Source organism: Pseudozyma hubeiensis, assembly GCF_000403515.1.
Source record: "Pseudozyma hubeiensis SY62 DNA, scaffold: PHS28, whole genome shotgun sequence".
NCBI lineage: Eukaryota > Fungi > Basidiomycota > Ustilaginomycetes > Ustilaginales > Ustilaginaceae > Pseudozyma > Pseudozyma hubeiensis.
Window position 1 is genome coordinate 72851 of NW_012133810.1, and position 26002 is coordinate 98852.

At 55.7% G+C, this 26002-nt stretch overlaps 12 protein-coding genes across 12 annotated transcripts; 3 read left to right on the forward strand and 9 right to left on the reverse strand.

Annotated features, from left to right (window-relative positions):
- Positions 1 to 22: 22 nt before the first annotated feature.
- PHSY_002763 (hypothetical protein) lies at positions 23 to 3319 on the reverse strand (the record flags this gene model as incomplete). The annotated part of the gene is made up of 1 exon (XM_012333385.1): positions 23 to 3319. One exon carries the CDS (start codon positions 3317 to 3319, stop codon positions 23 to 25), a length of 3297 nt encoding a protein of 1098 aa, XP_012188775.1.
- A 960-nt stretch (positions 3320 to 4279) lies between these two features.
- PHSY_002764 (hypothetical protein) lies at positions 4280 to 4531 on the reverse strand (the record flags this gene model as incomplete). The annotated part of the gene is made up of 1 exon (XM_012333386.1): positions 4280 to 4531. One exon carries the CDS (start codon positions 4529 to 4531, stop codon positions 4280 to 4282), a length of 252 nt encoding a protein of 83 aa, XP_012188776.1.
- A 487-nt stretch (positions 4532 to 5018) lies between these two features.
- PHSY_002765 (glucosamine-fructose-6-phosphate aminotransferase) lies at positions 5019 to 7623 on the forward strand (the record flags this gene model as incomplete). The annotated part of the gene is made up of 3 exons (XM_012333387.1): positions 5019 to 5079; positions 5179 to 5219; positions 5527 to 7623. 3 exons carry the CDS (start codon positions 5019 to 5021, stop codon positions 7621 to 7623), a joined length of 2199 nt encoding a protein of 732 aa, XP_012188777.1.
- Positions 7624 to 7923: 300 nt separating this feature from the next.
- PHSY_002766 (hypothetical protein) lies at positions 7924 to 12982 on the reverse strand (the record flags this gene model as incomplete). The annotated part of the gene is made up of 3 exons (XM_012333388.1): positions 7924 to 9536; positions 10059 to 10239; positions 10322 to 12982. 3 exons carry the CDS (start codon positions 12980 to 12982, stop codon positions 7924 to 7926), a joined length of 4455 nt encoding a protein of 1484 aa, XP_012188778.1.
- Positions 12983 to 13574: 592 nt separating this feature from the next.
- Positions 13575 to 14629, reverse strand: PHSY_002767 (hypothetical protein; the record flags this gene model as incomplete). Its single annotated transcript, XM_012333389.1, has 2 exons — positions 13575 to 14397; positions 14502 to 14629. 2 exons carry the CDS (start codon positions 14627 to 14629, stop codon positions 13575 to 13577), a joined length of 951 nt encoding a protein of 316 aa, XP_012188779.1.
- A 1473-nt stretch (positions 14630 to 16102) lies between these two features.
- On the reverse strand, positions 16103 to 16318 carry PHSY_002768 (nucleoporin; the record flags this gene model as incomplete). Its single annotated transcript, XM_012333390.1, has 1 exon — positions 16103 to 16318. The coding sequence occupies one exon, from the start codon at positions 16316 to 16318 to the stop codon at positions 16103 to 16105; it is 216 nt and encodes a 71-aa protein (XP_012188780.1).
- Positions 16319 to 16723: 405 nt separating this feature from the next.
- PHSY_002769 (hypothetical protein) lies at positions 16724 to 17666 on the reverse strand (the record flags this gene model as incomplete). The annotated part of the gene is made up of 3 exons (XM_012333391.1): positions 16724 to 16964; positions 17067 to 17236; positions 17331 to 17666. 3 exons carry the CDS (start codon positions 17664 to 17666, stop codon positions 16724 to 16726), a joined length of 747 nt encoding a protein of 248 aa, XP_012188781.1.
- A 619-nt stretch (positions 17667 to 18285) lies between these two features.
- PHSY_002770 (hypothetical protein) lies at positions 18286 to 19563 on the reverse strand (the record flags this gene model as incomplete). The annotated part of the gene is made up of 1 exon (XM_012333392.1): positions 18286 to 19563. One exon carries the CDS (start codon positions 19561 to 19563, stop codon positions 18286 to 18288), a length of 1278 nt encoding a protein of 425 aa, XP_012188782.1.
- A 299-nt stretch (positions 19564 to 19862) lies between these two features.
- On the reverse strand, positions 19863 to 20605 carry PHSY_002771 (cytoplasm protein; the record flags this gene model as incomplete). The annotated part of the gene is made up of 2 exons (XM_012333393.1): positions 19863 to 20013; positions 20370 to 20605. 2 exons carry the CDS (start codon positions 20603 to 20605, stop codon positions 19863 to 19865), a joined length of 387 nt encoding a protein of 128 aa, XP_012188783.1.
- Positions 20606 to 20844: 239 nt separating this feature from the next.
- PHSY_002772 (cyclin) lies at positions 20845 to 21679 on the forward strand (the record flags this gene model as incomplete). The annotated part of the gene is made up of 2 exons (XM_012333394.1): positions 20845 to 21263; positions 21367 to 21679. 2 exons carry the CDS (start codon positions 20845 to 20847, stop codon positions 21677 to 21679), a joined length of 732 nt encoding a protein of 243 aa, XP_012188784.1.
- Positions 21680 to 21862: 183 nt separating this feature from the next.
- PHSY_002773 (hypothetical protein) lies at positions 21863 to 22693 on the reverse strand (the record flags this gene model as incomplete). The annotated part of the gene is made up of 2 exons (XM_012333395.1): positions 21863 to 22427; positions 22596 to 22693. 2 exons carry the CDS (start codon positions 22691 to 22693, stop codon positions 21863 to 21865), a joined length of 663 nt encoding a protein of 220 aa, XP_012188785.1.
- Positions 22694 to 23712: 1019 nt separating this feature from the next.
- Positions 23713 to 25717, forward strand: PHSY_002774 (hypothetical protein; the record flags this gene model as incomplete). Its single annotated transcript, XM_012333396.1, has 2 exons — positions 23713 to 23884; positions 24267 to 25717. The coding sequence occupies 2 exons, from the start codon at positions 23713 to 23715 to the stop codon at positions 25715 to 25717; spliced, it is 1623 nt and encodes a 540-aa protein (XP_012188786.1).
- Positions 25718 to 26002: the final 285 nt, after the last annotated feature.

The following is a 26002-nucleotide window of genomic DNA, read 5'->3' on the forward strand; positions in this document are numbered from 1 at the left end:
GTGAATGTGCGGTGACAGATTGCTAGCCAACGGGACGCCACTTGGTATCTCTTCTCGTGGTGAGGTAAACCTCGGCCTCGTCATCTGGTTTCCTCCAAGCAGACTTCGACATCGGCACTAAGTTGGTCACCAAAAACCGTCTGCCTTCGCGCAATTCGTCGCCCAAGCGAGCTGCGTCCCTCACCGTGAGCTGCACCGTCCTTGCATACGGGTTCTTTTTCTTGGTCGCCGAACCGTTGACACTCGCTTGCTGTGCTGCAGCAGAGAAGGAAGCAGGCGGCGGAGGTGGTGGAAGACGAGCGTCTCTGAACTTGACGATACGAAAGTCGCGCACCTTGCGTGGCGGGCAGATCCTGTCTAGCTCCGCCCCTAATCGAGATCCCCCGCCCATCCCGTCTTCTGCCAGTACTGCGTTCTTGGCAAAGCTGTGCAACCACGGAACGAGACTGATGTGCCCCGCGACCACCACTTTTTCTCTGACTGCTGAGGCAGGGTTCCGTTCGGCCCTGAGTTGGTCGAATACCTGGTTGGCCAACGACTCGAGCCGACCGGTCGGATCGTCCGGGATGGAAGGCAAGAACGATTCGCCTGCAAGATCGCTCAGTGCTTCGACGAGATCGTACAGCCGTCGGTTCTCCGCCTCCCACTTCAGCTCGAGCTCTTGCATGGCACTTTCACGTCTCTTGAGCCAAGCTTCGCGTTCTTCGGCTTCTTCCTGCTCCCCACGCTCGGCATTTTGGTTCGACTTGTCGACGTCGACATAGGCGAGTGGGTAGACTCGGGTGATGACCACGTCCATGAGCGAGATCAACCCTCCTTCTGACGTCAAGCTTCGCAGGCTTGCGCAGAACGGCGAGGGTGCAAAGCCTAGCTTTGCATCCCACCGTGCCAACGAGACCGAATTTGCGGCGAGCACCAGGCTCGACATGTGATAGGCGCTTAGCACTTCTTTGCCCTCGCCTTGTGCATCGAGGGTGGCACCTGTGATGGCGAGCTTGTGGCCTATGCGAAGGCGACCGCGGTTACATGCGTTTGTCAGGACCGGATCGATCTGGGCTTGAATGCGATACCATCCATCCGAGAGCTCCAAGATGGTGCTCTTCCGCATCGAGACCTCTCCAGAGGGGGCCTGGACCTCGGTGTCTTCCTCAAGAATTTTTGAGACCACGAGCACCATCGGTCTTGCCGCCGAAGAATCGCGCTCCTGTATCCGTTTCAGACAGGAGCGCTGCGCCATGTGCACCTCCCGTTCGTAGCGGTACAGAAGCTGACGGATCAGCTCGTTCCAGCTCCACCGCTCCGACGCGCTGCTCGGCTCGAGCCGTACCATCGCTGCCAGCTTCCACAGGATGAGCGTCCAGTGATTCTGGACCCAGGCCATGTCTGCATTTGAACAGCCTTTCGCGTGCAGCTCTTCGAGCGCCTGCTGCTGCATCAGCAAGCCTCTATCTGGAAGTTCAAATGCGTAACGGGCGGCTTGCGAAGCGTCGTTGAGGATGATCAATACTTCGTCCGGCACGCCTCTGGCAACCATCTGCAAGCTCGAGTAGTGTTCTGGCCTTCCAATGGCTGCCAGCTTGTTTCGTGCAACGTCCGACTTCATTCGAAATACCGCAGGGCCCTGTGAGACTTTTGTATGCGCCTTGCTCGAGGATGGATACACTCGGGTCTGGAGTGGGGAAGCTGCGATATTAGAAGTGATCGCAACGTTTGGTATACGCAGGGGTGAGGCAGGGTCGGGCGAATCCTCTGCACGGGGCCGTTTGCCACCCTTGAAAGGTGTTACGAACCTTGGTAGCGACCTCTTTTTGCCTGTGCTGCTTCCTCCGAGCTCACCTCTAGGCATCATGCCCAGCGAAATACGCTTACTCGGCTGCGGCGTTGTAAAGCGTGAGCCGGATGCAGCAGCTGGTGTCCGCATCGGACTTGCCAAGGTGTGGCTGCTTGGCAGCAGACCGTTCCCAGATGGATTAGGGGTGGCAAACGGATGAGGCTCGATCTTGCGTGCTGGGGCAAGTTGCGTCGCTGGCGCTGCGGGCACCAGTGTCACTGCTTGAGGCTCCGAGACCTTGTTGACAGCACACGAAGGTTGCCTTCCACCTCCATTTGCAGAATCATTGCTCTGGCTTGGCACAATTTCCTGCATGGGAACGCGAGCCTGTGTGTCTCCGCCGTTGACGTGGTGCTGCGACACCTGTGAAAGCATTCCCGCTCCAGCTGCGAGTCTCTGCGATGAGGATTGGGATGCTTGAGGAGGCGGAAGCAGATCAGTGGACTCGTCGAGCTCAAGCATGAGTCTGCGCGCTCTTTGCAGTGCTTTGTCGCTGAGCTTGACTTGCTTGTTGTGACCTGTCTTGAAACCGGCGAAGCAGGGATCCAAGAATGATGTCATTTGACTGCCTGGCGGCAATTGGGGTGTCGGTGCGTACTCTGCGGCGTCCTCTGCATACGGGTCGGACGTTGTCCCTTCCAATGAGTCGGGGTGATTGTGGTCGCGCAATCTGGTGGGTGACGCCGGTGGCTGAGATTGCATAACGCTGACACTTCGGTCCAGAGAGGGCAGTGGAATGTGTCTGCGGACGGGTGGACTGAGTTCGATGTCATCAAATGCATCTGCTTCGATACCATCGAAGAGATCGGCGTGGTCCAACTCGAAGGAACCGTCCGCTTGATTAGGGACCATCTCGACCAGCTCTGAAGAAGTGGCAAGAGGGTGTCGGGAAGCGGAAAGGCTCTCAGAGTGCGGTGTCACCACTGGCAAATTTGACTGTAGAGACAGCAACTCTGAAGCGATCGCAGCAGCCTCGACGTTCGAATTGGTCTCTGCATCATCGTCACCCTGCTTCCACGTCGTCTGGTTCGCCGCCACCGATGCGATCTTCGATCTGACCGACGTCGCTATCGGTACTTCTGTGATTGCCTGCTGTGAAGCGATGACTTCATCGACTACCGGTTTGGTCGAGAGCAGTGTTGCTACGTTTGATCCAGAAGGGGATGCTACCGTCGTCAGCCCTTCACCGTCTTGAGACATGACTTGACCCTTCAAGATCTGGGATATTTCGGCAAGGTTGGAGGTCGAATGTGCTTGTTCATGTTGCATCTTGATCACTGAGCTTTGTGAATGAAGCTCGCCAAGGTTGTCGAGGAGGTGATGGAAGTGATCCGAGTTGCCCGAGAGCGCTTCCTCGCTAATTGTATGCAGCTCCTCGAGTATAGATCGCTGCGTGGCGGCAATATCGTCGTCAATCTGCGAGTCGGCGCGGCCCGCTCCAAGCGCATGGGCCGCCAAGGAAGACGCGGAAGCGTGGGAATCGGACATACTCGCGATCAAGTGGGTGTCTTTGATCGATTCGAGACACGAGACCGGCCGCGGCCTTGAGCTGTCGAGAGATCAAATCTGCCAGACGATTGCCTCCAGGTGGGTCCCTTGTTAAGTGGCGGGGCCTTCCAGCAGAGAATCCTTGCCACGTCAGCGAGCCTCACAGCTCTCTGGGAAACCGACCAGAATCCATCGGAAGTCGCCGACGATGGATCGTTCCGAATGTCGGTGTCGGAAGTATGTGGTTGCCACCTACTGAAAACGCAGTCGGCATCTCCGTGTCGTATCACTTCCAGAATTTCTGTATATCCACGCTCAGTCGTGCAGCTCACGAAGCAGACCAACACTTTCCACTCCTCTGCCTCGCTTTGCGAAGGACTTGGGAAATTCTCACACGCTCGCGACACGCTCGCCTGAGACCCTGCAGCCTCCACACTGAATGTGGTCGCGACTGTTGATCTGCCCGATCGGAAGAAACACGCATTTCATCATCGGGAATTGGATCGGAGAGGTAAGATACCAGCAGGGTCTGACCGGTGGACGCACGCACGCTGCAGATCGTGAAGGAGCCCACAGCGACCAATAAGCCGCGGCAATGCCGCCTTTGGACAGATCTGCCGTGTCTTCTGCCCCTATTTGAGAAAGGCAGGGCTTTTCGTACTATAGTAGGACCTCAACGCCGCGTACAGTTTCGCCTCAGCTGCTACTTGTCTCACCTAGTCACGCGAAAGCGTCTTTGATCTGCATCGGCACATGCGGCGATGAACGACAGGTTTTGACAGAGCCTTGGAGCGGACCTGTTCGTGTTCAGGACCAGCACGCATGTCCAATGCAGAAAGCAACGTGATGCCGTCGAGGATGTGTGACACAGCTTGATGCTGGAGGGAACGGGACACAGCCTGGAAGTCGGAATTCCAAGGACAAGGGGCTGATCGGCGAGTTGCAGCCTCGAGGCATTTTTCACAATAAGCTTCTACATGGCTCTTGGCACGAAAGGATCCCTGGACTTTCCGCAGGCGTCTGGTGTCGTAACTGATCGGCTTGGTCGCTGTCCTTCCGGGGCTGAAGGCAGGATGAGCCAGAGAGCAACAAGCCACGTCTCTTCTCGACGTCGGAGACACGAGGTCTTGGGTCTATGCCGGACAGATTTCGATGTTCTATCGCATCCGTAGAGGAGCGGCGAATAATCGATACGATGATGGAATCGCACATCTGGTTTGCTGCTCTCCCGCCGCTACGGCTGCAGGTGTTGATCTCGCAGCCAAAAAGGGACCGTATGCGGACTCGACCGAGACGCGCTTCGTTGTCGGTGCAGTTCTAGGCTTGAAATTTTGACAGCAGTGGATCGACCAACACTTTCCCATCTTAAACGAAGTTACACCTCAATAGAGTGGCGATGTGCTGCGCCTTTTGAACCCCTTTTTCCTGTCTCGAAATTGCCTTGTGCGGAAGAATTATTTTTCAAATAATTTGGTGTTTTTTGAGGGAAAATGTGACGTGTTGCGTTGGTTCGTTCAACGGCGAAGGAGGTTCCTGCGGTTGCGCGAATTCGCTTTGTCGGTCGGTCTGCTGGCTCAAGCCCCTGTTTGGGTGCTGGCGGACTGCCAATGCGCACATGCGCTCCTCAAGCCCCGTTGGCTGTCACAATTCGCGCAGCAGAAAGATCAACACAGAGCAGCGGCAGCAGCAGCACAGCCCAATGTCTGCTCTGGTCGCCAAGGAGCCAAACCAACACGGAACTGCTCTCTCTCTAAATTTCGGTGCGTCGATCTCGCTGTCTGCTCAGAGCTTTGGTCAGGCGTGCAAGTGACGGTCGGCGTGTGTAGTCACAGCATCGGATCTCCTTTAAACTCTCGCAGGCGTCTCGATCAAGCTCGTCGTCGCCGTCGTCGTCGTCGTCGTCGATCCCTTCTCCTCCTTCCACCATCGTCCACTGCCTTTTTCTTTCCGTACCCTGTTCGCAGTTCCATCGCTGTCGCAACCTAGAGACGCGACTCGCTCGGCTTCACTTCTCTCCTTTTTCCTTTACACATACAAACCGCTGTTGACCACCGGCTTGCTCATATACCTTTGCTGACATCATGGTAAGTAGCAACACCAGTCTCGGTGCCGAGACGGAATCTACGAAACACAGACCAACGCATTGACCTTCCCATTCTTGCTTCATCTTCTGTATGCGGCGTCAATACCTTTGAATTTCTCTTCAGTGCGGCATTTTCGCGTACATCAACCACTTGGTGGAGAAGGACCGCAAGCAGGTCATTGATGTCCTGGTCAATGGTCTCGCTCGTCTCGAATACAGAGGTTACGACTCTGCTGGTATCGCAATCGACGGTGACACTGAGAAGGACACCTTGATCTTCAAGCAGGTCGGCAAGGTCGCTGCTCTGCGCAAGCACATCGATGAGTCGCCCATCGACCTCCACAAGGTTTCCATCTCTCAGATGGGTATGGCTCACACTCGATGGGCAACTCACGGTCAGCCAAGCCCCTTGAACTGCCACCCTCACCGATCCGACCCCACCAACGAGTTTACCGTCGTCCACAACGGTATCATCACCAACTTTAGAGAATTGAGGATGGTTCTCGAGAAGCGAGGCTTCAAGTTCGAGAGCGACACTGACACCGAGTCGGTCGCCATCCTCTGCAAGTACCTCTACGACTCGGCGCAGGGTCGCAAGCCCGATTTCACCTCCCTTATCAAGAGTGTCGTCAAGGAGCTCGAGGGTGCCTTCTCGTTCGTCTTCAAGTCGGTCCACTACCCCGGCGAGGTTGTTGTTGCCCGACGTGGCTCGCCGCTTCTGATCGGTGTCAAGACCGAAAAGAAGCTCAAGGTCGACTTTGTCGATGTCGAGCTCGGTGGTGCTGTCGACGAGACTAGTTTCGGCGATGCCGGCCTCCTCGCCCCTCCTGGAGGCGACCCGTCAGGCCCAGGCTCGCTCTCGGTGCCCAACGCCAACAACAAGCTCCTCCGCTCCCAGTCTCGCGCGTTCCTGTCCGAGGACGGCCTTCCCCAGCCCATCGAATACTTTATCGCTTCTGACGCTTCCGCCGTGGTCGAGCACACCAAGCGCGTGCTTTACCTCGAGGACGACGATGTGGCCCACATCTCCGAGGGAGAGCTCCACATCCACCGCCTGCGAAGGAACGACGGCCTCAGCTCCATGCGCTCCATCGAGACCCTCGAGATGGAACTCGCCGAGATCATGAAGGGCTCCTTCGACCACTTCATGCAGAAGGAAATTTACGAGCAGCCCGACTCGGTCGTCAACACGATGCGAGGTCGTGTCGACTTTGACAAGCGACGAGTCACGCTCGGCGGTCTCACCGCATTCCTCAACACCATTCGCCGATGCCGCAGAATCGTCATGACTGCCTGTGGTACCTCTTACCACTCGTGCTTGGCCACCCGTGCCATCTTCGAGGAATTGACCGAGATTCCCGTCTCTGTCGAGCTCGCCTCTGACTTCTTGGACCGCAAGACGCCCATCTTCCGTGACGACGTCTGCGTCTTTGTATCACAGTCGGGAGAGACAGCTGACACCATCCTTGCCCTCCGCTACTGCTTGGAGCGCGGCGCCCTCTGCCTCGGTGTTGTCAACACGGTCGGCTCCACCATGTCGCGCGAGACCCACTGCGGTATCCACATTAACGCCGGTCCTGAGATCGGTGTCGCCTCCACCAAGGCGTACACCTCGCAGTACATTGCCCTCATCATGATGGCTGTCCAGCTTTGCGAGGACCGCATCTCGATGACCGAGCGAAGAAACGCCATCATTGACGGCCTCCACGCCCTTCCGGATCAGATCAAGAGGATCCTTGCCCAGGACAAGGCGCTTCAGTCGCTCGCCCACAACACGCTTGCCAAGGAGCGTTCCTTGCTCATCATGGGTCGTGGTTACCAGCACGCCACCTGTCTCGAGGGTGCTCTCAAGATCAAGGAAGTCTGCTACATGCACTCGGAAGGTATCCTTGCCGGTGAGCTCAAGCACGGTCCTCTTGCCCTCATCGACGAGTCGATGCCCGTCATCCTCATCATGACCAAGGATTCGCTCTACCCCAAGGTTCAGACCGCCCTCATGCAGGTCACAGCACGAAAGGGTCAACCGATCGTCATCTGCAACGAAGACGACCAGGACATCAAGGAAGGCACGAAGACCATCCGTGTGCCGCGCACCGTCGACTGCCTCCAGGGTCTCTTGACCGTCATCCCTCTGCAACTCTTGTCCTACCACCTTGCCACAGCGGCGGGCGTCGATGTCGACTTCCCACGCAACCTCGCAAAGTCGGTCACTGTCGAGTAAGAATACGTCCGTCGCTGGTCATGACACCCTCTCTCTCTTTTGTAAATCACGAACACTGAGCCAGTCACGTTTGATGCAAGCCAAATTTTGAACATCTCTCGAGCCCGTGCGATCGCATCACAAGCACAAGCGGCTTCCCGTAGCTGAAGCTGATCCAGTTGTGCGTTCTGAGAAGACTTTGGACACAACACGTTCTCTCACATTGTGCCTCAACGGAAAGATTTCGACTGACATGAGACTGGATGCGATTTTCATTGACTGTGAAGTGTGTGAGAAATGGACACGACACGCAGCTTGTGTTCAGGCCAAGAGGCCCAACCAGAGGGAAGGGTTTTCGACGAGCAGCTTCCACCTGTTTACGAGTCGTGCGAGGTCTGCGCCCTCTACGACTCTGTGATCGCCGGCGAAGGAGACGGACATAATGAGTCTTCGGACGATCTTGTCTGGATCCGAGGTGGCGAGGGAGGGGATTTCGGACGCGAATCTGGGGAGGACTCTGCTTCTGCCCAAAGCACCGATTGCCAGTTGTCCGGTAGGAGGCAGGAGAGGATGGGTGTATGTTCCACCGCCGACGGCACCTACGTTGCTTAATGTAATGGTGCCCGTCGTCTTGAGATCGGCGGGGGAAAGGCCTTTCGACGACGATGCAACGGTCTGTAGCCGAGTGATGGATGCGGAAAGGTCGTAGATCGATTTGGCTTGGACGTCGGTGATGCAAGGAGTCAGCAATCCGACCTTGCTGGTGAGGGCGATGGAAATGTCGTGCGATGAACGACGGACGAGCTTCTGATCGCTGTTGAGCGTGGAGCGGAACATGGGATGATCGTGAAGGGCAAGACTCATCGCCTTGACCAGCAGAGGCAGCAGAGTGAGCTTGGTGAAGGATGCATCGCCGGCTTGAGCGAAGCGGTCCGGGATAGATTGAGAGAGTAGGACGCGAACCTTGTCCAGGTCGGTCACGTCGATCTCGTCAGAGTAGGCGAAGTGGGGGGTGGAGAGTGTGGCGGTCATGGCTTTGAACATGGCTCTCTGGACTGGTGTAAGGTCGATGGTTTCGGTGATTCCGGGTGCAGCAGGAGACGGAGCAGAGGTGGAAGAGCTTGATGCGGAGGAAGAGGAGGCACCGTTGGAGACGTGATTGAGTACGTCCTCCTTGGTGATCCTTCCATCGCGACCTGTGCCATTCACCTGGGATAAGTCGACATTGTGCTCCCTCGACACTCTTCTTACCGCAGGTGTGGCCAAAACGTCCTTTCCATTGTTCGCTGCATGACCACCACCGTTGGAGTGCTTGTGTTCAGCCGATACGAAACCTTCCATGTCGACAGCTTTGAACTCAGAATCGCTGGAGACGCCCGTGATCTGAACCTCTTCTTCCGCCTGCTCCGCTTCAGCAGCCCCCTCGGATTCCATCTCGATCTCACACAACGGATGTCCAACTCTAGCCACATCGCCTTCCTTGTGCATCAGCCGCCTGATCCTTCCGGCATACCTCGATGTGATCTCTACACTCGCCTTGTCGGACTGGACCTCGCAGATGGGATCAAACTCCTGGACGGTGGCGCCCGGTTGAACGAACCACTTGATGATCTCGCACTCTGTGATGCCCTCTCCCACATCGGCAAGCAGGTAAGGCTTGATCTCGGTAGCCTGCCTTCGAGGAGTGGTCGCGAAGCTTCGAAGCGATGTCGATGAGCTCCCTACGACGATAGGGATGGATGCCGACTGCTGGACGTAGTTTCGCTTGACCAGTCGCGGTGAAGAACAGCCTGCTTTGAGTGTGGCTGTGGACGCTGGAGCTCCTGTCAGCCTGAGGCTGCGACGCAGGGCTGATCTGGCTAGCATTGTGTGCGCGACGATGCCGACAAGTATGATGGTGGAGGAGCGGACGTCGATGCGAAAGTGGGCAGAGGCTACAGTAGTATCTCCTCTGGAGAGTGTGGGGACCCCACTACCAAAAGCGTCATACAAGCAGTCGGATCAGCCGAAACAAAAAAGGTGTTGGGCGTCGGTTTTGACGGTCAATACCCGCACTCGCGCACACATGCAGGCGACGCAACGAGCCAGAGTCAGACGCGTTCGGAGTCGGGCCTCCGAAAAAACGCAGCTGTATCTCCACACAAAGGTCTTCGCTGCTCTCCGCGTCTCACTTCGGCCCTTTGCTCATCGGCTTTGTGATTGCAGGGCGGCTGAAGCACAAGTCACGTCAAACCCGACAACCTCTCGAAGGCTCGCAAACGAATTTCGCGGCGATGTTCTTCAGAGTCAAAACAACCTTGCTGAATTCTCTTCCCATCACAAGCGGCATCGATGCTGTGTTAAGGTAACTTATCGCCAAACATAAGTTGTGCGGTCGCTCTTCATTGCATCCTGATGATGGCATCATCATTGCTTGCGGCTTTTGAAGAATCCGGCCGTCTGTTGGATCATCGTACCGAAGCGGTCGGCGACAGTCACCTGGTCGCGGATCCATCCAGGTAGACGCTGCTTGATCTCGGGACGTGCATATCTACGATCGAGAAGGATGAGCGCCGCATAGTCATTTCGGTGGCGAACAGCTCGACCGATCGACTGGTTGACCGCTTTCATACATAGATTGGTGTATAGCTCATGACCCTGCAATGAAGGAAATTGACACAAGTGCGTTGTCAGTGCGAGTGCTTCTATGTGCGAGCAAAAAGAAGACGACATCACTCACAGGATCAGCTGTCTTACTGGTCTTCGAGTCACTTCCAGTTGCTTCGTGCTTGGCCGCAAGCTCGCGAATGTACTTCATCCGTTCAGCTAGCTCGGGACTTTGCATATTGGCGAACGGCATCCCGACCATGACTACACCTCTAGCCAGATCGTCCGAAAAGTTGATACCCTCCGACAGCTTTGCACCGACCACGGCAAACATGATAGCGCCGCCGCTCGATGCTCCCGTCTTCTCGTCTTTTGCTCGAATGGCAGCAGTGTACTCTCCGAGCACCTTGTCCACTTCCATCGTGGTTTTCGGTTCCGTAAAAATCTTCTTCTTGCTGCTCAACCTCTGCAGTACCCCTCCTGAAGCAGCGTCTTTCCACCTTCCCATCACCTTGTCTAGAAATGCATACGAAGGCACAAAGATGACTAGGCCTGCGGGTATAACGTTGCAAAGGTTGGCGAGCGTTCGACCGAGTTCGTCAACGAGATCTAGGTTGTCACGCGAGTCGAATTTGAATTCGAAAGGAAGTCCTTTGGGACTGGTTGATAGTACAGAGACCATCAAGTTGCTCGGCGGTATGATGTGACCGCACGAAAAAGTCAGCAGACGTTCAGGTGGAACGAAGGGGAGCAACTGTTGACGAAAGTCCGACATGGGCTCCATCGTTCCTCCAGCTAGGATCACGGAGCGCGCTTCGTCGACCAGCGATTTGAAGGCGTGCGAGGGATTGAGCAGCTGATATTTGGCTCGTACTATTGTCTCGCCTGTCGCGGTGTCGGTCGCAGAACTGAGCACGACTCGGCCGTCCTCGGTACGGTTGGCAAGGGAAAGAATGAATGCTTCGATCGCATGCATGCTGGATATGGCACTCTGACCGGCAGCAGATGGTTCCGTCTCCTCAGCAGCGTGTGGAACAGGGACCGTTGACGAGTGTCTGCTCTTGTTGGCAACGTGACGTTTCCTGTTGCTCTGGTGTGCTATCGCTGTCGCCTGGTCTGCTGCCCTTCTGTTGCGCTTGTCTGCGTATCCGCTGATCTTTCTTGCGATTTGCGTTTCCTTGAGCCACTTCTCGAGCGTGACAAGATTGATCTGATCCAAATTGCCCGTTAGACGACTTACTAATTCGACCGCTGTCATGACCATCTCGTTGTTTCTTCTGCTTGTGGTTGCTTGCTCTGTGAAGAAGGTCGACATACTCGATAGCACTTTTCGCACCTTGCGAAGGTTCTGTTCGTTCGAACCTTTCAGTCTCAAGGCGAACTTTTCGAGGTAGGTGTCAATCTGCTTGGACGCTTGTGCGATTTGTCGCGAGTCGACGCTCACCGAGTGCGTCGAGAGGATGGTGTCGATCAGATTGTGCGCTTCATCAATCAGAACGACGCATCCTTCGAGACTGATACCAAGCGCGATGCGGGCGTCTTTCTGAAGCAGCAGATTGTACGGGAGCGTGACCAGCTCGGCTTGTTTGGCGCTGCTGCGTGCGGCAAAGTAGGGGCACGTTTGAGTTTGCTTGCCCAACTGGACCAGGTCCTCGATATCGCCCACCTCGGCCAAAGCGGCGTCTCGGAATTCGAGAATCTGTGCACGGCCAGCCTGGTCAAACGAAGGCAAAGAAGGACATTTGCCTTTACCCTTCTTACCCTTCATCAGCTCGAGACATCGCTCGTTCATCGCTTCGGACCCTTTTTTGCGACCTATACGCTGTACTTCGTCGTTGATGCACATCTGTTTGCGACTTCCTAGACTGATTGTGCGGACAGGTAGCGTTGTTGCGTCGAGTACGTCCGCCTGCCCGTAAGATGTCTTTCTGAGCTCGGCAACGAACTGTGAGAGCTGCGAATGCGTCCGACTGGCGTAGATGATGCGAGGTAGCGTTTCAGGCTCGTCTTCCTCCTGACGTCCGCCATTGCGTGATAGCTCGTATTGCTGCATGAGTGCGCGAACAGCAGGAGAGAGATTCGAGTCGATCTCGGCTGACTTTTCGGACAAGGATGCCTTGGAGTAGGTAGCCAGTTGGAGCGCCCTCGCTCCTTTACTGCCTTCCTCCTCGTCGATCAGCAGGTCCGAGTCCGAGTCCTGGTCGCCGTCGTCGTCAGCTGCGCGACGTTGCCGTTTGGCCGCCCTCGCTTCCGCATCCAGAAGGCCATCTCGACGACTTTTCTTGAGAGCAGTTTGCTTCGCACGTGCAGCAGCGATACGATCCTTGAGGTCGAGTTCGTACGCTTCTGCCTCCTTTCTGCGACGCTCGTTTTCATACTTGACCACCCAGTCGGGCTCTTGATACCCTGCACTGCCCTTCTCTGTCGAGCTCGAAGCGCCATTGATCTCGCCGGTGGCGATAGTGTGCCTTTGTGCATTCCGCCTGAGCCACGTGAACGCTGCACAGATGAGTGAGAGCGATTTGCCTGTACCTGTTGGACTTTCGAACAGCCCTACTTTGCCGTCCTCGATGGTTGAAAAGACCTGGCGCATCAGATCGAGCTGGATGGAATAAGCCTCCGGGTAAGGAAACTGGAACTCGCGGGAGGCGAGCTCAGCATCGACGATGTCGCCGGGAGGATCGAGCCTGAGAGCGTTCTGACGATCCATTGTGACGGCATACTTGGCGGCGACCGTGCAGTAGCCGTGACCAGCATCGTCCACAGAGAGGGAGAGAACGAAGCAGGCCTGCATGCCAGGTTCTGGAAAAGTGTTGGTCTCTGCAAGAACGAAAAAAGCTGAAATCAGTGCACACAAAGTCCAGGGTTCGCGTTTTCTTCTCGGCTCGACGCGTAAAGAGAAGTTCCGCCGGCTTTGGTTGACGATGGTTGAACGCCAAGTTGACGGCGGTCTCAGCAAACGATCTCATGTCCCTCGGCACATCTGGCTCAATTGTCCAGGATCCTGATAGCGTTCCAATAAACCAAGCTCAGTGGAGAGATTCGCGCATCTTTATGAATCGTGACCATAGAAGCATTGAATTCAGCAGAGTACAAAGGGGAAAACATGAGAATCTATCCTACGACAGGAATACAGAGCCTGGACCTTTCGTTCCTGGCAGCCAGCGTGTACCGTTCGATGGACCGGTGCTGGAAGCAGAGATGCGAGCCAGGTGAAAAAAAGCAAACGACTCTGTTCAAGAGCAGGCTTGAGGGAATGAAAGAGCGTGGTAGCGTGATCTGACGTCTAGAGGAGAAGGTTGGAGAGCGTAGTGTCCATTGTGAGAGGGTGTGAGAGCCGCAGAGAATCTCCACGAGTTGTTTGCGAGCATGCTTGAGCGAAGCGATCAGCCCTTGTGGGTCTTGAAGGCGACCAGACCGGCGAGAGCAATACCGTAGCCGAAGAACTGGAGGCCAGAGACCGTGTCACCAAGGAGCAGCATCGAGCCAAGAATGAGCAGAATATCCTTAATGACACCAGCAAGGGTCAAGGTCAAGGAGCTAGCAGCGCCGATGAGGAAGACGGCCGCGATGTTGAGACAGAATGCTACACCGGCGTTGGTGAAGAGCACGAATGGGCCGAGGTTGGAGATCTGGAAGAAGGGAACCAGACCCTCGGTGAAGGGGAGCACGAGAGCGTTGATGGCAGCGCAAACAGGCGCGAAGTAGTAGAGCGAGACGAGCGGGTCCATCTTGAGACCCTGGAGGAGCACCTGGATCATGACGAGACGCGAAGACTCGAAACCAATGGCGAGCACCTGGCAGATGAAACCGGACATGGCAAAGTCACCCTGACCGTAGGAAGCAAGCGCGACACCGAACGAGATGCAGCCGACAATCATGGTGAGCGTGCCCGAAAGCTGCTTGAGACCGAATGCGAACGAGATGAGCAGCACAGCAACAGGAGTGAAAGCCTTGAGCATCTGGATGAAGCTCACGCCCAGCGTGAGGTAGGCCATGTTGCTGAAGATGAGCGAGCACGAGAAGAGGGCGCCGATGGGCAAAATGTTCTTGATCCATCGCTCGTTAGTCATCTCTACGTTGGCGAGACCGTCAAGAAGGTGCGTGTACCTCGCCAAGAGACGCGTACCGACAGTAGCAAACGCCATGTGGAAGGTTGTAAGAAAGACAGGATAGGGGAAGTTGAGCTGATTAGGGTCGAGGACGAATCTGTGGGCACGACAAGGTGGAGAAGAACATATCAGTCAGTAAGTCACCTCGTGAAAGGGGGCGCGTGCTGGCAGCTGGGCCTCTCGACGACGCTGGCTACTCACTTGTTGTACACAATGACGCTACTCGAGAGCGCGATCCAAAGCACGATGATGACAGCGGGGTGGATCTTTTTCTTTTCGGCCTTGGCGCCACCGCCGGGAAGGATACCGTTGGTGGGCTGCGCACCCATGCCGCTGTGACCTGGAGTGCCTACAGAGGGCGTACGGTGGCCTGTGATGGGATCGTGACCGGCCTTCTCGTCGATCGAGAGGCTCTGCATCGGAAGCGAGGTGTGATCCTTAGACATTTTGATTGATCTGCTCGACGGGAGCGGAACGTGTGTTCTTGAAGAGGTCTGAGCGGTGGAAAGGCACAGCTCTGATCGAGAAGCGAAGACGCGGCGGGAGTGTTGATGGTGGCGATGAAGATAACAAGAAGCTGATTGACGATCAGGAGGCTGTGACACGTCTGTGCCAAAACCGTGGGTATGTGCAGCAAGCAGCGAAAAGCGTGCTGCGAACCACGAACGTATCGGCGTCACCGAGAGACACGGATGCTCCGAAGAAAAATCCCTCAGCGAAAGATGCTGTACCCTTCAAAAAGGCGCGAATCGGAGCCACAGTTTCCGTCTATCCGCGTCACGGAATTTTTTTAAAAAAGAATGATATTCATAAATAGACACAAGAAAAATGTGATTCCAAATTTCTCTCCACGGTGAGCTCTCCAAACATCCTGTTGCTGTACAACGCTGAAAAGATGCAAGCGCGGGGCCCACTGTACAATTCCCAAAACGAATTTTGAATAATATTAATAATTGTCACCGAGCCACAAGGGCAAAGGGCTCCGAGACTGTTGATGAAATAGATCGACAGGAATGCACTGCACGCGTGTGCGAATGGACTCGGCTGCTGCCTGCTTGAATTCGAAGATCGATCATGAAAATGATGATGATGGTGATGATTAGGAAACCTTGGTTGGCTGTTACGCTCTCGAGGCTGTGTGTTTGTAAATCTTTCGTGTCTCGCTTGTTCAGAAATCGGGACAGGCCGCCCACGCTGATTGCACTGCGATTGCCTTTGCCTTGGACAGCAAAGTTGCGGGTTCGTCTGTGAGAGTTCCCTGATGTGCAATTGTTTTGGAGCTGTGGCTGAAGCTGCGAACGGATCTCGGCTGCACTGACAGCTGGCTCGCTGCGGCTCTTGCCGTTGTCGGGCTGATTGAGATTTGCCAGCGAAACTCACCGTCCGTTGGAACGGACAACGTGCTAGACGTGAAGTAGCCAGCGATTCGAGAATTCGCCGCGCCTCGAGCCACAGTCATGAGCGTCCTGGCTCGAAGCTGACACTCTCCGAGCTACGTCGAGAGCTCGCCAGAATACAATTGATTGTGAGGCAGGAACGTCTACCTATCGGCCCGCGATTCGCCGTTCTGCCGCTCTGGGGGTTCCCCGGTGTCGGCATATATGAAAGTCATGTCAGAGGCTTCCCTCTCCTTCAGTCTTTCCTTGACCTGTTCGACAGACACTGAACGAGGTCGCTGCAGGTCGCATAACACACTTGGATTCGTCTCAATACGCAGCCTGGACAAGCAAGTCGCTCGGCGTAGTGCTAAGGGTGGCCACTTGCACTCGCTCGGCGTACCCGAAAAGTGCAGGACGCGCAAGTCAACGCGTCTCCGGCGACTTGCCCGTCCTGTTCTGTCGGCACGTCAGGGCGGGATCGACGTTGTGCATCTGCTTATCCGACGGCTCGAAGCGACCCTTTCCTCTGCAGTCCTCCTGCTTCGAGCCGACGAGCTGATTCCAGCTCGATGCTTGTCGCCGCACTTCCGTTTGCTTCGGCGTGCTTGTACGCTCCGACATGCCTGCGTCTGCGCACATCCTACGTTCTGAGCAGTCAGAACGAAACGACTCGCATGTCAGCAACTCGTGATAGACCCGCCGCTCTGTGACACGTGCCCCAGCTACCAAGCTTGGATCTCGATGAGGGCTCTCAAACAGTGGCAGAGGCTGCACTGCAAACTCGCTGATCCGCACAGTATTGATACTCCAGGTGTCACATCAAACTTCTCAAGAGGCTGCAGGGTCCACCATGCGGCTTCTGGAAGCCTTGCCGTTCGAGCTTGGCCGCAATCAAGTGACCCTTTCGCCTCTATCTGAGCTTGTCTTCTTGGTCCCTCGAGACTCGCTTTGTGACCTTGCCTTATTGGCCTCTCAGTGTCGATCAGCCCGAGAGCGCTCGACATCGGCTCGATCGATGATTGATGGACTGCTAAAGCTCGTGCTTCATGGCGCCTGCTGCTCGTGAAACTGGTATACATCCTTTTCGATCGCCGCTGCCGCCTCCGCCGCTTCCGCCTCGTCCACATCGAAGATATCGACCCAGGTCCATTGGCACTCTTCAGCGTCCTTGGGCCATCTTCCTTTGAAGTGGGACGGATCCACCTGCTGCTGTTGACAAGCTCGATAGAATGCACCTGCAGCGAGCACGGGCGCCTCAAACATGACACAAGTTGCATCTCTCAAGCTGCAATGCAGGAAACGTGAGGCCGAACAGATTTTGTCAGTATACTACATCGCTTGTGTTTCAAGCCGTGTGCTGCTCCTTCTAGTCGCCACTGCTGCTTACCTGTCGTTGAGGATGGTCCATGCAACACGCACGAGATCGGCGTCGACATTCAATCGACTGCACGCTTTGACCAGAATCTCGTGCGGGTGCTCGACGATCAGATCGAAACAGAGGGTTTCAAGCACGGTCTCTTCCGACAGTAATATGATGTCTCGCCAGCGAGCAAACTCCTGCCGATGCCGTTGCACAAGTTGAAAGGGGAGGACACAGTCAGTGACCGTGGTCTCGATGCGCTGAGTTTTGAGTGCTCGGCCAGTCTCTTACCTTGCTAGAAGGATCCGCGCGAAAGGTTCGTTCGGCCCATCGCTGGGATCCTGCTGGAGTCTTGTCGAAGGATGCCATTGCTGCGTCAATGACACTGAGTAGCTTTCTATGCGACTCTTCCACTTTGCATGCGAGAAAGACGCACGTGGCTGCAATCTCGTAGTGCGAGTGTCCGATCTTGGCGGGTCCGTACTCGAGCGGCTTGCGCATATAGAAGCGGTGCAGATAAATGGCGGCCGTATTCATGACGTGCTGTGGCAGCCGCATGTACTCTGCCATCCTGTAGATCGCGTTGACACCCTTGAAGCGTCGCTGCTTCTCTTCGATCGGGCTCATGCCACCCTGAAGGACGGAGGGTGTCAACTCGAGGTCAGACCTGGCAAAGAGCCATTGATCGTCCGGGACTTGGCCCGTAGAAGGGCGTGTGCCATCGCCAGCCGTCATGTTGCGCTCATTCTTGTCCTTCAGGTGTGAGATGCGGGTCGCAAGGTAAGAAGCGTTCGTCAGCAGTTCTTCTCAATCAAAATAATTCCAGCCGATTCGGAATCCGCAAGAACAACGCCCCGCAATTTTTGAGGCCAGACCAACACCAAAGAAAAAAGGTGAGAATTTCGGCTTGACCTTCTGTCACGAAATGCAGGAGGGAAATGTTGGCATCAAAAATCCGCTCAGCCGGAGCGTCAAATGGTCTCAACGTCCCGAACGAGCACTGTCCGTCAGAGCAGCACAAACACGTTGTCACACATCGGGAGTCGATGGGTCGAGAGGATCTATTTCTACGAATACGATTGCGAATGTAAAGGAGGACCGTGGGTATAATCGTGAAAAGATGCGTACGAGGTCTCTAGCGTAGCGGTGCAGGGAGTGCGAAATTGAAACGTAAAATGCGGCATGACAAATGGAAACTGAGCAGAGTGCGATATAACGATGAGAAGGAAGAGGTGGTGCATCGGGATCAGTGCGCAAGCGTTTCTGTGGGCTTGCCGCCCATCCATCCTTCGCCTGCTTCGAGCAGATTCACCATGCCCGTGAAGAGAGCAGTCGTGGTTGGCCCCAGGAATCCCGCCTTGAGCTCTTCTGTCTCTTGATCAGGCAAGGCTGCCGCCTCCTGCTCACCGGCGGGGCCACTGTGGGAACCAGGATCGCGTCGCTCGGCAGCTCGCCGCGCAATGCGCGCATCCCGAGCTCGCACGTAGCGCAGGCGTGCATGCTCGTCGGAGCCTAGAGCGTCAGTGTCGGCCTCGTTCCGCAGGCCAAAGTTACGGTCCTGCCGACTCTCGTCGTCTTCGCTCGAGCTACAGTCGGACGACTGCGCGCGCATATCCTCGAACCACTGACCAAACTCTTTGCGGTCGTAGTCTTCGGGATTTTGCATGGCCTGATCGATGGCCAGAGGGATGCTGAGCGTGACGCGTGCAAGTTGCAGAGTGAGTCGAAGGCGACCGGGAATGTCAAAGTACGAGAGACCTCGAAGGTCCTGCTGAATCTCGTAGAGGCGGGACATTTCGTTGAGCAAGACGCGCGAGTATCTGCGTGTGGCTCGCATGAGGCGCGAAAGAGCGCGGAATTTGGCTTCGATGCTGCTGATGTTGGCGTCGTTGTAGGTGCCTAGGCCGCTGTCGGCAAGCACCTTGAGCAGAGCCTTGACGGAGGTAAAGTCACCCTCGAAAAACTCGACGTAGACGGTGAAGAGGACGTCCTGGAGGGTAGCGTCTGCGAAAGCCTCGCCAAACTCGTCATCAAAGGCGTCGTGTGGAGATTTGCCATTGAACATGGAATGTGTGTGCGGCGAGAAGTCGTATGCTTGGCGGGAAGCAGGCTTGGAAAGCGTCTCGTAGGCAAAGGCGAGTTTCTGAAAGGCGATGGTGGAGTTGGCATAGTCTGGAAACTTGTCAGGATGACAGGATCGACTTCTTGTGAGAAAAGCACGGCGGATTTCTTCGTTCTTTGCATTTCTCTTGATACCGAGCACCTTGTAAAGGTTGTCTTCTGCAATTATGTCTTCGATTACTTGGACTTTTGCTTGGAAAGAGTCGGCATCGGTGGGGGCTGCGTCGGTGGAATCGAACAAGTCGATCTCTTGATCCGTGTCGCCGCCATCCTTTGAGTGAGCCAACGTGGACCTGGCTGAACGACCTGCTGATCGGCGTGTGCGGTTGACCTTGCCTATTGGAGCTCGTCGGGATTCTTCACTGACGGCGGCGCGGTAGAAGATAGACGAGATGAAAGACATGCTGGGCGGCTTCCCACGGAAGTTGGCTCGCTATAATGCGGAAGGGATGCGTATATCGGCTCGAAAGAGCTGAGGCTTTCGACCTCGAAAGGGAAGAGATGGAACCAGCCACTGTGTCTAGGTCCGCAACGGCATGATCGAAGAGAGCGGGAGCAGATGTATACGACAGCCTTGTGCGACGGCGCGTATGCGCTTTGAGTGTGCAAGAAGGACTTGAAAAGGAGCAGTGACAGAGAGCGATCGATGGACAGTCCGACCGAGTCGTCAACGTGGTGACAAAGCTTCCGATGAGCTCGTGTTTATGGGTGACCGATTTTGGCAGATGGATCCCGTACAGTGATTGATGACACGAGCGAGCAAGAGTCAAGCTTGACGGCGGCGCTTCGGGGTAGATTGGTCTCGTAGCAGAGGTGCGATGGAGCGGCGATGGTGAAGCTAAGTTGATGTCTGCTATCGAAGGGAGAAACGGGAAGACACGAGCGATGGCAGCAGGATACCGAGCCTCTTGTTGCAAAACAGCCAAGAGACCCTTGTTTCGAGGCGGGTGCGAGCTGCATTCGAAAGAAACACACAACACACTCACACTACTTTGGCCTCGCTCGGAAAAGCGCTTGGCCATCCGAGGACCAAATCATCATCCAAAATTTCGTTTGAATTTCACAAATCAAATGCGAACCTCCTCCTCTCTGCTCTGGAGCCCGTGAAGCGTGTAACTCACGGTACACCGTGTACCCCACTGCCGCGTGATTGCAGATCAGTCGCCTCTTTCACGGAGCTTTGACCCTGAGCTACAAACACTCTCTTACGTCCTGTTCTCGAGGTCCAAAATAGTAAGATGTCGAATTTCTTTGATCTCACACAAGACATCGTCTGAAGAAGCAGCGTGTTGTACTCCACTTGAATTGGCTTCTCGGCTTTGGTTCTCAACACTCACTCTCCGACCCTGCAACAATCCATAGCGTCGATAGCATCGGAAGCATCCGAATCGGTTGCGGCGCAGACCATGATGGTGTGAACATACTGGCGCAGTCGCTTTCTGCATCCCGGGTGCCGCTTGTCATCTTGTTCGTGCAGCCCGACATGCAGCTCAACCCGCTGGCTACGCGGCAGCAGCTGACGCTCACTCCGTCTATGGCAGACGGTCTCTCGTACCATCTCGAACTGGAGCTACGCGCGCTGGGGTGCCAGATCATTCAACAGGTGGGCATACTGCTTCAGCTGCCCCAACGCACTCTCGCTACCGCACAGGTGTTCTTCCACCGGTTCTGGTACACCTCGTCTATGTGCCACTTCTCTGCCCACGCCATCGCCATGGGATGCCTTCTACTGTCCACCAAGCTCGAAGAGACTCAGTGCAGCCTTCGTCACTTGATTGGCTCCTTCCACTACGTCACTGTTCATCTCAACCAGACTCAGCGGTCTTCCAAGTACGAGCCGCCTTGCCGCGACTCTTCCGAGCTCGTAGACCTTCGCGATACCATGGTCGTATCCGAGATGCAGGTCCTCAAACGGCTTGGTTTCCAAGTCCACGTGACGTTGCCGTATGCGCTTCTTGTCAACTACATGCAGGTTCTCGGCCTTACCGACCGCAAGCTCAAGGTGACTGTTCAATCCTACGACGATCCAGCTGAGCCAGTCGCCGATGGGCGACACGAAAGCATGCCACTAGCTCAGTGTGCATGGTCCCTTCTCAACGATGCGTGAGTTCTTCGTCCTGCCGCTGTCACTGCCCGTCCTGAGGATCAGTCTTGGCTACTAATCATACCCCTCCATCTTTCCGCTTCTTCGCTTCGATACGCTCAGCCTTCAGACGCCGCTGCTTTGCATTTTTGGCCCACATGTCGTCGCCTGTACAGCCATCGCACTGGCGGCCGAGATGTGTACACCGCTCGTGCGCTTGCCTCTGCATCCTGCACCATGGTGGCTGCTGTTCGACGCATCCGAAGCCGAGATCAAGATTGCCGCTTCTCACCTTCTATGGCGTTACCACCATAGCTCTTCGTGCACGGATTTGGCCGAGCTGTTGGATCGACGTGAACTTCAACGCTACATTGCAGGCCGATCGGCTGACTCGGACGTACGCCAGCACGATGTGCACATCCACCGAAGCCGGTAGCGTGGCGCGAATTGCTAGGTAACATGACTGTCAATTGAATTGAATGCTGCAATTGGGGCGATGCTGGATATACTTTTGTGACTGGGTAGAGACAAGCGTCGTCCTGAGGCGCTCCACTGCTGTATTTCCCGTGATCTGGTGTGATGGTGTGGCGTGAACCGATGAGCTTGTGTGCTCAGCGAGCTACTGGTCATCAGATGCTGCCTTTGCCTGGGCCTTCTCTTGCTTGGCGGTGTGAGCGGCAGCGACCACCTTCTTAGGGTCCGAGATGGGGTTGCCGTCCTTGGCAGCAGCCACGCCGTGCTTGAAAGTGGTGTCGTCGTGGGGCAGGGAAGGCTCACGCTTCACCTTGGACTGCTTCTCGTGCGCGTGCTCGTCCGAGATTCTCTGGGAATCGAGATGCTTGTCGCCTTCGGGAGCATCTTCGCGCATGTCGGGTCGCTTGACCTCGACGAAGCCTTCGGGGTGCTCGATGCTGCCATCAGGCAGCTCGATAGGCTCCTTGGGAGCTTCAGGTTCATCGTCGTCAGCATCCTGCTCGGCATCATCGTGCTTGGCGCCGTGAGCGTGATCGTCCTTCTTTGCGCCGGGAGCGGTAAGGTAGACAAACAGGCCGCCGAAAGTGATGACCGAGGCGATCGCCCAAGGTGCGTCCGACTTGGAGGTGACCGGTCCCGGAGGGTTGGCAGCGTATCTTCGAACCGAAAGGCGTCCAACGGAAGGACCGGCTACGGAGCGAGCCAATGGCCTGGCAGACCGGGAGAGGGACCTAGCGATCATGATGAGGAGGTTGTATAGCTGATTGGATCAAAAGAGTGGGATGGTTTGCGAAACGAAAGGACGAAAAAGGACGTACACTTCAAACGAAATCAAGAAGCTCGATCACGAAGCAGTGGACCGTGTCCCGATGCCTCACATCATCGCATCTGCGTTGTGACGAAACGTCTCAAAGCGGAAGTATGCGTCAGAAAAATTGACTAATTTCGTCGACTTGTTAGAGTTAGTCCGCTCCATTGTCTCGTGCTGACTTCTCGCACGTAAACCCACGTTCGCCGGAAGGAAACGGCAGATTGCCTTTGCGAGTCCTTCTCACGATAGCCACATTGCACACCGAATCGACCTCTGCTTCTCCCGATCGCTTCTATCCTTGAGCTTCGTAGAACAAGTCAGCTGCATTAGCCTCGCAAGAGCCGCTTGAGATAGCGAATGGAGATGGTGATAGACAAATGTCGTATTGCCAAGCAAGGTAGCAAGCCGACAATGGATTCCGATTGAAGATTTGACCGAGAGCTTGACCTTGGTTCGGCCAAAGGGCTATTGACCGGATCCGCGCGCCATGTAGATCAACGGAAGAAAATGGTTGGCAACCTGTCCACACAGATCCATGGACGGATTCGCAAGGAACGTGCGTAGAGTCGAGCTCCAACAGCGAGCGAGCGATGGAATGAATGGCTCTTTCGTGTGCGCTCGAGGACTCTGCGATTTGGAACCAAATTCAATTCCACATTTCGTCCCCTTATGACCAAGCGATTTTGTATTTTGATAAATCACACGAATACAATTTCTATTCTTTTGGCGACTTGATTTCGGATCGTCTGCGCGCTGGTTGATTTCAAGAGAGGCGGATCTTCCTATTCGCTGGACTGATCGGTGACAGGCAAGTCGAGGTGCGATCAGTTTTTTTGAACGGGGCACGGGGCCACTCTCCCGTCTTTCTGTCCTCTCGTCTCTCTTGCCCCGGTTGCAGCGCGCTGTCGAGCTAGAGAAATCCTTGTTGGGCCACAGTCGGGTTCTGGCTGGCTTGGCTTGGCCGCGCTGGACTGGCTGGGTTGTGCTTGCTTCTTCTCGTGTGGGCGCAGAAGGCATCAACAGTCAGGTCGAGTTGCACAGTGCGATCGCAATCCCAGGATTTCTTCCTTCTCGCTGTCGGGCTGGCCGTGTGCGTGTCCGCTGCCTCGATTTCTCTTCTTCCTTTCCTTCACACCTTCTTGTCGTCACCCTTTACCATCCTACTCAACCCTTTCCTCATCATCATGCCTGTCATCCAGCGCACCGCCGTGCGCGCTGCCAGCCGCTCCGCTCTCCGAGCCCGACAGAATGCCGCCGCTCTTTCCACTGTCGCCCGCGCCGCTGTGAACGCTTCTTCCAGCGTCCGTGCTGCCGCCCCCAAGATCGCCGTCGCTGCCGTCAAGCCCGCCGTCCAGGGTAAGTTTGTTCAATTCATCTACCGCAGCCTACATCTCCACGCAACAGCATTCGCCCATCGTCATCCCACATCCAGCATTTTAGAGCCCATCAGTGCGACACATTTGGTCATTGGAAACGCAGACGGCGAGAAAAATCGGGCTCAAGCGCTCGACATCAGCCATACATACTTTTTCAGATTGGACGCAACATGCACCGCTCTCAGCATTGATGAAGGCAGAGCTGTGTGCGACACGATTTTGTCCGAACCATGGTTGTTGACGATGTGGCTGCAGTAGCTGGAGATGTTCGACTTTGTGGCAGACAAAACATGATCTCAGAGGAAGAAGTGATTTACTGACCTGCATCATCTCGGATGTCCTACTTCTTATTTTGCATACAGCCCGTGGTCTCGCCACCGAGGCCTCGCCCAAGGGTCAGACCGGTGCCGTCAAGACCGTCATTGGTCCTGTCGTCGACGTTCAGTTCGACACCGAGGACCTCCCCTCTATCTTCAACGCCCTCGAGGTCCAGAATGTCGTCGGCGGTGGTCGTCTCGTTCTCGAAGTCGCCCAGCACCTGGGTGAGAACACTGTCCGAGCTATTGCCATGGAGGGTACCGAGGGTCTCGTTCGTGGCCAGAAGGTCGTCGACACTGGTCTTCCCATTCAGATCCCCGTCGGTCCCGGCACCCTTGGCCGTATCATGAACGTCATTGGTGAGCCCATGGACGAGCGTGGACCCATCAAGGGCAACAAGCTCGCTCCCATTCACGTCGAGCCCCCTGCGTTCGTCGACCAGTCCACCAAGGCCGAGGTCCTTGAGACCGGTATCAAGGTCGTCGACCTCCTCGCCCCCTACGCCCGTGGTGGTAAGATTGGCCTCTTCGGTGGTGCCGGTGTCGGAAAGACCGTGCTTATCCAGGAGCTCATCAACAACGTTGCCAAGGCCCACGGTGGTTACTCCGTCTTCACCGGTGTCGGTGAGCGTACCCGTGAGGGTAACGATCTCTACCACGAGATGATCGAGACCGGTGTCATCAACCTCCAGGGTGACTCCAAGGTCGCTCTCGTCTTCGGTCAGATGAACGAGCCCCCTGGTGCCCGTGCCCGTGTCGCCCTTACCGGTCTCACCATCGCCGAGTACTTCCGTGACGAGGAGGGCCAGGACGTGCTTCTCTTCATCGACAACATTTTCCGTTTCACCCAGGCCGGTTCCGAGACTTCGGCTCTTCTCGGTCGTATCCCCTCCGCCGTAGGTTACCAGCCCACCCTCGCCACCGACATGGGTGTCATGCAGGAGCGAATTACCACCACCAAGAAGGGTTCCATTACCTCGGTACAGGCCGTATACGTGCCCGCCGATGACTTGACTGACCCTGCCCCCGCCACCACCTTCGCCCACTTGGACGCCACCACTGTGTTGTCCCGTGGTATTGCCGAGCTTGGTATCTACCCCGCTGTCGACCCTCTCGACTCCAAGTCGCGTATGCTTGACCCTGCCGTTGTCGGTCGCGAGCACTACGACATCGCCACCGGTGTCCAGAAGCTTCTCCAGGACTACAAGTCGCTCCAGGATATCATTGCCATTCTTGGTATGGACGAGCTTTCCGAAGAGGACAAGCTCACCGTCGAGCGTGCCCGTAAGATCCAGCGTTTCATGAGCCAGCCTTTCGCTGTCGCCCAGGTCTTCACTGGTATCGAGGGCAAGCTCGTCTCGCTCAAGGACACCATCTCGGCCTGCAAGGAGATCCTCCGTGGTGACCACGATGCTCTCCCCGAGTCCGCTTTCTACATGTGCGGTGGTATCGACGATGTCAAGAAGAAGGCCGAGGAGATCGCCCGCAGCTCCTAAGCGTAGGCACGATCATCTTCGACCTTCGCCTAGCCAACATCGTCATCTGAGTCTTGACCCGGAATCCAACTCCCATTGCTGATCCGGTGTCTTGTAAAAAGCCTCCACCTCCACAAATATAAATGAATGCTTCCAATGCCCCGAGGCCGCCGTCCTCTTTGTGTCCGCTCAAAGAATTCAACGAGTCATTACACACGACCGAATCTCGTCACACTCTGCAAACAACAGTCGAAAAAGCTAGCAAAGCTTCGGTTTCGTGTGACACAGTGCGGATCAAGCCTTCTG